Source organism: Tarenaya hassleriana, unplaced genomic scaffold, assembly GCF_000463585.1.
Source record: "Tarenaya hassleriana unplaced genomic scaffold, ASM46358v1 Cleome30, whole genome shotgun sequence".
NCBI lineage: Eukaryota > Viridiplantae > Streptophyta > Magnoliopsida > Brassicales > Cleomaceae > Tarenaya > Tarenaya hassleriana.
The window spans coordinates 747723-756407 of NW_010966178.1; the positions used below are offsets into that span (position 1 = coordinate 747723).

The 8685-nt window shown below is 38.6% G+C and overlaps 2 protein-coding genes across 2 annotated transcripts; both read left to right on the plus strand.

Annotated features, from left to right (window-relative positions):
• Positions 1-1342: 1342 nt before the first annotated feature.
• Positions 1343-3492, plus strand: LOC104820336 (glutamine synthetase cytosolic isozyme 1-3). Its single transcript, XM_019203296.1, has 10 exons — positions 1343-1476; positions 1668-1707; positions 1817-1969; positions 2048-2154; positions 2241-2328; positions 2421-2549; positions 2630-2704; positions 2779-2870; positions 2949-3108; positions 3199-3492. The coding sequence occupies exons 1-10, from the start codon at positions 1400-1402 to the stop codon at positions 3346-3348; spliced, it is 1071 nt and encodes a 356-aa protein (XP_019058841.1). The 5' UTR covers positions 1343-1399; the 3' UTR covers positions 3349-3492.
• Positions 3493-4767: 1275 nt separating this feature from the next.
• Positions 4768-7462, plus strand: LOC104820337 (chaperone protein DnaJ). The gene is made up of 11 exons (XM_010550735.2): positions 4768-5086; positions 5180-5248; positions 5354-5449; positions 5530-5633; positions 5940-6135; positions 6215-6390; positions 6473-6602; positions 6668-6828; positions 6906-6964; positions 7057-7147; positions 7235-7462. Exons 1-11 carry the CDS (start codon positions 4805-4807, stop codon positions 7404-7406), a joined length of 1536 nt encoding a protein of 511 aa, XP_010549037.1. The 5' UTR covers positions 4768-4804; the 3' UTR covers positions 7407-7462.
• Positions 7463-8685: the final 1223 nt, after the last annotated feature.

Here is an 8685-nt window from a genome sequence, read left to right on the forward strand (position 1 = left end):
CTATGTTGTTGATATATATATATATATATATATATATATATATATATTCATAATCATTCGAATTCAATTTAAATCATATTTATATCTAAATTACACTTAGAGTTTTTTAAAATATTTGATAAACATATCTAATAATATCTATATAATCACTAACTTCAAATATAACGTAACGTAAAATATAATATAAATTCTAAAATTTACAAAGATAATTTTGTATTATTGGGATACCGGCGGATACCTATAAGACAATTTCAATTACCAGAATCCGAAAATTTGGGTATTCCAATATTATTATCCGATTTTGCATCTTATTGTCTCGGATATTCAGAATTTCGGGTATCCGATTCGCGGATCAGATTGGATATCCGAATTTTGGAGTTTTTTCTCACCCCCTATATAATTATGTATATGTGTATATATATGTATTATAGGCCATAATTGCAATCCTTTGGAGTTTGTGACTTAAAAAAGATTAACATAAAAAAAAAATCAAATTAGTGGATAAATAGATGTTGAGATTCGAATTGTTGCTTTTCTAAAGGAAAAGATACCGTGGGCATTGTGCAAAAACATGTTTTTTTTTCATTGCTAGTATTAGTAAAGCTTTGCCCCATCTGTCGTGGGTTTTGTTCCAACCTCCGCATATATATATATATATTTTTTTGGAATACAAAGTATGTCTCGTATCCATTCCGTGTGTGTATATATATATATATACAAACACAGAAATCTTATAATTTATGTCTTGGGCTTAATATTGCTTTGAAAGTAGAACATGAACGAAACTGAGTCGTGAGTTGCACCAATGCAGAGAGCGAGAAACGATGATAACCTAAGAGAATTTGAATGTACGGATGTTCATTATCAGCGTCAGGGAATTAAAAAAAAAAAAAGGAAATGATCGATGTGGTAGGTTGGTGGCAACAACCCACTTCTAATTTCTAAAGTCAACTCTTTCACTCCAAAAAAAAAAACTTTATTTTAGCGTTTTCTAAACATTCATATATAAATAATTTGATACTATATAAATACACATTTCTATTGATATTTTAATAAATCATTGTTTTAATACAACAAAAAATTCCCCAATCTCCTAATCAGTTTTGCTAACTTCAATTTTCCGTATTTGCTGGATTTCCTATTAGTGCGCACACACAAACTGAAAGTTACAAAATTCGGCTGTCGATGGGCTTATTTAGAAATACACACAACTAAAAAAACAAATATTACTGGCAATAATAATTCCATGTACAACAAGAGGCGATAATCACTTGATACGATATAATCAAAATATCGCGAGGGGGGGAGACGCCCTATAAAATGGCGCCGTGGGGGAAGCGAAGTGTTTTGTCGAATACCCTCGGGTACCGGTTTCATCGTCTTCCTCCGTCTCGACGCCATGGCTGCTCTCCTCTCAGATCTCATCAACCTCAACCTCTCCGAAACCACCGAGAAAGTCATCGCCGAGTACATATGGTCCGATCCCTTCTTTATCATTGAAGTTCTGTTGATTTATCGATGTTTATTTCGGTATGAATGAGTAGGATCTCCCGCTGTCTTGTGTCGATTAAAGCAGGCATTCTGGTGCTGTTGTCTCTGTTTTGTCATTGTGCTTTCTCTTTGCTTTTATGTTAACGATCTGGGGTTGTGCGTCTGGGGATGAACAGGATCGGTGGATCTGGAATGGATCTTAGGAGCAAAGCCAGGGTAATGAATATACACACGCTTACATAGAGTATATCCTCTTCCCTTGTTGCTTTTTGTTTACTGTTACTCATGGATATGCACTTTTTTTTTTTAATTAAAAAAAAAAAAGACCCTGCCGGGGCCTGTAAGTGACCCATCACAGCTACCCAAATGGAACTACGACGGCTCCAGCACCGGTCAGGCCGCCGGGAATGACAGTGAAGTCATTCTTTACCCACAGGCGATATTCAGGGACCCGTTCAGAAGGGGCAACAACATCCTGGTGAGATTTTTTTTTTATATGATCCGTTTAGTCGATGATAAACACTCCAGGTTTTCGTGTAATTAAAAATCGGATCAGGTGATGTGCGATGCTTACACACCCGCGGGAGAGCCGCTTCTCACCAACAAGAGGCACAACGCGGCTAAGATATTCAGCCACCCGGACGTGTTGGCCGAAGAGCCTTGGTATTCTTTCCTTGTACTCTGACTCGTTTTCTCTTCTCTGTGATTGTTGGAAATTTGTCTGAAAATGTATGTTTGGATCTGGAAAGGTACGGGATAGAGCAAGAGTACACGTTGTTGCAAAAAGACGTGAACTGGCCCTTGGGGTGGCCCGTTGGTGGCTACCCTGGCCCTCAGGTCAGATCCAACGGATCCTTGTTTTGCTCATCCGTCATATAGTGTGGTAAGATGTTGACAGTGGTTTGGGGTTGGGGTTGGGCTTGGGACAGGGGCCATACTACTGTGGTGTGGGTGCGGACAAGGCCCTTGGGCGTGACATCGTGGACGCCCACTACAAGGCGTGTCTGTACGCTGGTATCAGCGTCAGCGGTGTCAATGGAGAAGTGATGCCTGGACAGGTTTGACTCAGATGATGGTGATGATCAGTACATGTACAACAGGTGTGGGTATGTCGTGACTTGTGTTGTCTGTGTGGCAGTGGGAATTCCAAGTGGGTCCAGTGGAGGGTATCGCTGCTGGTGATCAGGTGTGGGTGGCTCGCTACATTCTGGAGGTAATGCATTCCTTTTTCTTTTTAAAGTATAAGAAAGAGGGTCATTCTAATTTCTAATATAAGTAATGTAACAGAGGATCACAGAGATTGCGGGTGTGATCGTGTCGTTCGACCCCAAACCAATCCAGGGCGACTGGAACGGAGCCGGGGCTCACACCAACTACAGGTAGTGTTAAAACAGAGGAGAGAATGTAGCGTATATGAGGTGTTGAACTTGAATGACGGATGATGGATGATGTGGCAGTACGAAGTCGATGAGGAACGAGGGAGGGATAGAGGTGATAAGGAAAGCCATAGAGAAGCTTCAGAAGAGGCACAAAGAGCACATCGCTGCCTACGGGGAGGGCAACGAGCGGCGTCTCACGGGCAAGCATGAAACTGCTGACATCCACACCTTCTCTTGGGTATGTACACGCATGCCCTCCTCATTTGACATATATGTATGTATATACATGTAACATGTGTATGTATAATACGAAATTCAAAACCCACAGGGGGTGGCGAACAGAGGAGCGTCGGTGAGAGTGGGAAGGGACACGGAGAAGGAAGGGAAAGGGTACTTCGAGGACAGGAGGCCCGCCTCCAACATGGACCCTTACGTCGTCACCTCCATGGTCGCCGAATCCACCATCCTCCTCAACTAACCAACTCCCTCTCTTCCTCCAATAATCTGCGTTTCTCTCTCATCTTTGTATTGTATGGTTATGGTTACAACCCCAACATATTGATGACATTATCATAATGCTATATTTTATTTTCATTATCATAATATTAAAATAAGTTATATTTGATAATGGCTATCGGATACGAGAATCTGTGAAATGTCGTTTAGTTCCGCGAAAGACGCGCAACTTTATAAAAAAAGAAATCAATGTATGTTCCAAAGACGTGGGTGCATGCACGTGGTCATGCTTTGGATTCGGGACCTTTTTGACATTGATATGCGCTCCAGCATCGGGTTCATAGAGATTCGCAAATATTGTTACCAATGGATGATGTCCTGACGTGTCACTGTCATTGGACCATCTTAATTTTTAATTCACATTATTCTCATTTTTTATTTATTAAATTAGTTTCCCTCGCCTCAAACTTTTCAATGATGAAATTGACGGTGAGAAATTGAAAAACTATAAAAAAAAATATTTACGTACTGTGAACTATACTATATCATTTTATAGAAAAATGTCATAAATGTTCTCAATTTTTTATAAAATAATTACAGATAATCGTCTAAAAAATCATAATTTTTTTTAAAATTTAAATAAAATTAAGAATTTTATAATTTCTATATAGAGTCAAATTTTATAAATCTTTCCATATTTTAATAAATTTATATGAAAGTTACAAATTTTGTAAGTTAGTAAATATATGAAAATATAATAAGGTTTATAAAATTTATGATTTTATATATAAGTTACAAAATTGATAAATTTTATATATAATTTTTTAAAAGTTAGTAAGCTTTTAGACTATTGTCCCAAATAATAATAATATCTAGAAATATAATAGGGTTTCTCTCATTTTCCACTTTAAGAAAAATCTAGTTATCTCTCATTCGTTCATCTTATCTTATGCATCCTAGATGCTTTGGTATTTTTTATTGGGTCATAGAGGTATTTCAGAAATCGGTTCCATTCAGAACGGGAATACATCGATTCGGTTTTTTCGATTTTATGAAAACAGTTATCAATAAATTTTTATATTATGTTATGTTTTTTATTAAAAAAATACATATTTCTTTTAAAATAATTCGGTTTTCAGTATTTTTTAAAATTTGATTCGATTTTAAAAATTTTAATTTTCTAAAAATAATAACGTTCGGAACTTAAAACGATTCGGATCGAAAAAAATACTATATTTTTTTATTCGGTTTGATTGATTATTCGGAACCAAATGGAAGCTCCAACCCCCAAATAGGAATCGCATACATCATACATGGGTCAACCCTCTCGAAAATAAACGCGAGATAGGCCCAGGCCCATTTATTGAAGTAGAGTGTTCAGCATGGATTTGGTGGCCCATTTTCGAAACAAATGATCATATGATTCCTGGACTGGAAGCGAAAAACCCCACCTAAAAACCCTCGCTTCGAATTCGGCCATGGAAATGCCAACGATGGCATTGTCTACGGCTCGTTCGATTCTGATACCCTGTGTAAACTCACTCCACAGCTTCCGACACTGTCCGCCATCGACGTTGTCCTTCAACTTCTCCCCCAATCTCCCGAGCTTTCTGCGGGTTCAAAGATGTCGATTCTCCGGCGGGAAGCGCCGCCGTGGTGTCACCGTCTCCGCTGGCACCGATTACTACTCCACTTTGAACGTCAGCCGCAACGCAACCTTGCATGAGGTCAAGCGAGCTTACAGGAAACTCGCTCGCAAGGTTCCACTCACTCGCCCTCTTTACCAGTTTGCATTTTCAACAGACTCGTTTTGAAGGCTTTGTTATTATTCGTCGTTTGCAATGGTGGAACAGTATCACCCAGATATGAACAAGAGCCCTGGGGCTGAAGAGAAATTCAAACAGATTAGTGCTGCTTACGAGGTAACGTCAAAGCTCCGTTGTTTTCTGTAATGCCTAGTGTTGATTACCTGCGGTTTTTACTCTATGTCGTACCTTATTCGACGTCCCTATGAAGCATTTTTGTAGGTCCTATCAGATGATGAGAAGAGATCTTTGTATGATCGCTTCGGCGAGGCCGGTTTAGAAGCTGATTTCGATGGATCACAAGCCAATTCCCAAGGAGTATGTCACCTATGAGACATTTCAGAGTAAGCTTACGCTTTTGCCTGACAAACTCTTAATCTTTGGTTTTCAATCTTCAGGTGGATCCATTTGAGATGTACAGTGCATTCTTTGGAGGAATGGGTGATTCAGGAGGGATGGGTTTTGATTTTATTAATCGGAAAAGTCTGGACCTTGACATTAAGTACGTAAGCTTCTCATTGCATGTCCGTTCATGAGCTGTGAAATACTTGAAAGTTGTGGCTTCTCCATGTTTTAATGTTCGTTGTTTATGTTTGGGATACCATTTTGGCTAGAATTAGCTACAGGGCTTTAATGATTGTTGGTTTGTGTGTCTCCTCCTCGCATTGAGTTAGCCTGTGTCTAATCTGTTCAGCGAACAGGCTTTCTTTTCTTGGTTAGACCAAGAATGGGCTATAGACCAAACAGTTTTTTCTCTAATTTTTAAAGGCTCTGATTGTTTCCTTATCTTCCCTGGCACATGCATTAGGTATGACCTGCGGTTAAGCTTTGAAGAGTCGGTCTTTGGAGCAAAACGGGAAATTGAGGTTTCTTATTTAGAAACATGCAATGGTTGTGGAGGAACGGGTGCTAAATCAAGCAGTTCCATTAAACCATGTAGCAGTTGTGGGGGTAGAGGAAGTGTAATGGAAACTCGGAGAACACCTTTTGGAATGATGTCTCAGGTAATCCATCATACTGATAGAAATTTGGAATGCTGACATACTCCTAAAAATGGCAAATCCACTTTTCCTTGATGTATAGGTATCTACGTGCTCAAAATGTTATGGTGAAGGGAAGATTGTTACTGATAACTGCCAAAAATGCAGTGGGAATGGGAGAATGCGGTCGAAGAAAAGTATGGACGTGGTAGTCCCTCCTGGTGTCAGTGATGGAGCCACGATGCGGATTCAAGGGGAGGGTAATGTTGACAAGAAAAGGTACTTGATGGATGTAGAATACAAAAGAAGCTGCTTTAATACCTGTAGCGGGTTTCTCAATCTGTTTTTTGGCTTTCAACAGGAGACGAGCTGGTGATCTGTTCATTGTACTTCGAGTTGATGAGAGGCGTGGAATTTGGAGGGAAGGCCTAAATCTATACTCCAAAATCAACATTGGTTTCACAGACGCGATACTTGGAGCAGTCACAAAGGTAGCATTAAGCTTGTTTTTGGTTTAGCTGATAATGAGAAACATGACAATTTTCTCCACCCCAAGGTCGAAACAGTCGAGGGAACAATGGAACTTGAGATACCCGCGGGAACTCAGCCAGGTGACACCGTGAAATTGCATCGCAAGGGAGTGCCAGACACGGACAGACCTTATGTCCGTGGCGACCATTGCTTCATAGTGAACGTTTTGATTCCCAAAGATCTCAGGTTTGTTTCAATTTCACTTTCCTGCTGTTAAACTTTGTGTCTACTGCCACTAAAACTTGAAAAAACGTGGATGGCAGCGAGAGAGAGCGCAAGTTGTTAGAGGAGTTCTCATCCCTTAGAAGATCTAGCGATGCTGGTACAAATGCCCTTATAATCCGTCTTTTACAAGAAGCAAAACTCTGTTTTATGGTAGAAATCAAACTCTTGTACTCCGTCCATACTTTGTAGAATCTGAACAAGGGGAGGGTGCTGCTGCTTCTGTCTCGGGTCTCAAAAGCATGTCGTCTGTGTGGCAAAAAGTGAAGAGCTTTGTAAGGAGGTACTGAAACCAGTTTCATTCATCAATCCGTGAATCGTTCAGAGGAGTCGATGGCGTGACGTGTCATTTCATGTGTTGCATTTGCAGGACTGGAGAGTCAGGAACGAGGTTTGCAACGATGAGAGTTCACGCATCAGTGCCTCCGCCATGGAGGCGTAAAGGGCCACCAGAGACGTCCATTTTAGCCTCATTTCTTGCTGTGTTTGTTATAACCAGCGTCATCGTGCGGGTTAGGAAGAAACCGAAGAAAGAACCCTAATTTTGAAAACTCTAAACTCCAAACAACACAATCATATCTTTAACGTGTTTCATGAATGATCGAAGCTTGACTTCTTTTAAATGGAGATGAGCAACAAACACAAGGGATCTCTACATGCTTTTGTAACTTTTTGGATCGGTCGCTTTAAACTAGGGTGGGCGTTTCGGGATTCGGGTCGGAATTTAAGCGGTTCGGTTTGGAAACGGTTTATTCGTCAATATAAATTTTGTACCAAATTAGTACCACATATTATTCGTTTTGGTTCCGTTTCGGTTTTTGTTAAAAAAAATATATTTTCTTAAGAAAATTTCGGTTTTTCGAAAATTTTATAAAGTTTGGTGCAATTCGGTTCTGAAAAATTCAGTTCTATAGAAATCATCCCGTTCGGGAATTTTGAACGGTACGATTTGGAAAAAATATCGAAATTTTCGGTCCAGTACGGTTTAAACCCTAAACCCAAACAAAACCTTCTTTAAATCGATCCAAAAACAAACATAATTTGATGGAAATGCACTCATCTCAATATCTAACACAATTACATGAAAACAAAAAGGAATCTTGATATATTTGGTTCCTACATGCATGCCGTAACACACTTGCTCCTTTTCTTTTCCATTTTTATCAAAATGTTGATACATTGTGTATTCATGTATGACATTTTTTTTACGGAGCTTATTATGATTAGTATATGTTCTATTATCGCATTTGACCATAATTACGTATGTGCATAGAAAATAACTTTGATTTTCGTGTAATACTGTGTTTGAGTTTATATATTTATATACTTGCATATGTATATCTATAATTTTAGGAGTGAATTGTGAACGCCCCATGATGCATCGAGATTTTTCTTCGTTAATTCCGCAATAATACGCATCGCATGCAATGAATAAAATATTTGTTGGACTGCATGCTTACATTTTTTTCCATTTACAAAGTAGAGTGAGTGCTGCCTTCATGTGACTGACACCTTTTTCTTTTACAGTTTTACCCCTTCCACCTCTTTTTCTTTTTTGTCCAATATTCCACTTTTTTATTTTTTTTTTCCCATCAATTACTTATATTTTTAATTTTTATACGCTTTAAAAATTGTTTTTTTTCAAACTCATTTTCTTAACATATAAACAATATTATTCTGGAAACAAATGATTAGTACCTCTCCCATCCATACATGATACATTCATACAAGAAAAAAAAAATTCTGTATATTTATAGAAAGAAAGAAGAAAATAAAAAGACAAGGAACAAAAAAAAAAAAAAGGAGGTAATGAACATGGGA

What these genes read in the sequence shown, in the direction of transcription:
- LOC104820336 (XM_019203296.1), top strand. Translation starts at nt 1,400, where the DNA reads ATGGCTGCTCTCCTCTCAGATCTCATCAACCTCAACCTCTCCGAAACC. An exon ending in GAAGGGGCAACAACATCCTG is followed by an intron (nt 1,970 to 2,047) that starts GTGAGATTTTTT and finishes AAATCGGATCAG; the next exon opens with GTGATGTGCGATGCTTACAC. An exon ending in GTGGCTACCCTGGCCCTCAG is followed by an intron (nt 2,329 to 2,420) that starts GTCAGATCCAAC and finishes GGCTTGGGACAG; the next exon opens with GGGCCATACTACTGTGGTGT.
- LOC104820337 (XM_010550735.2), top strand. Translation starts at nt 4,805, where the DNA reads ATGGAAATGCCAACGATGGCATTGTCTACGGCTCGTTCGATTCTGATA. An exon ending in TTGATTCCCAAAGATCTCAG is followed by an intron (nt 6,829 to 6,905) that starts GTTTGTTTCAAT and finishes CGTGGATGGCAG; the next exon opens with CGAGAGAGAGCGCAAGTTGT. An exon ending in TAGAAGATCTAGCGATGCTG is followed by an intron (nt 6,965 to 7,056) that starts GTACAAATGCCC and finishes CATACTTTGTAG; the next exon opens with AATCTGAACAAGGGGAGGGT.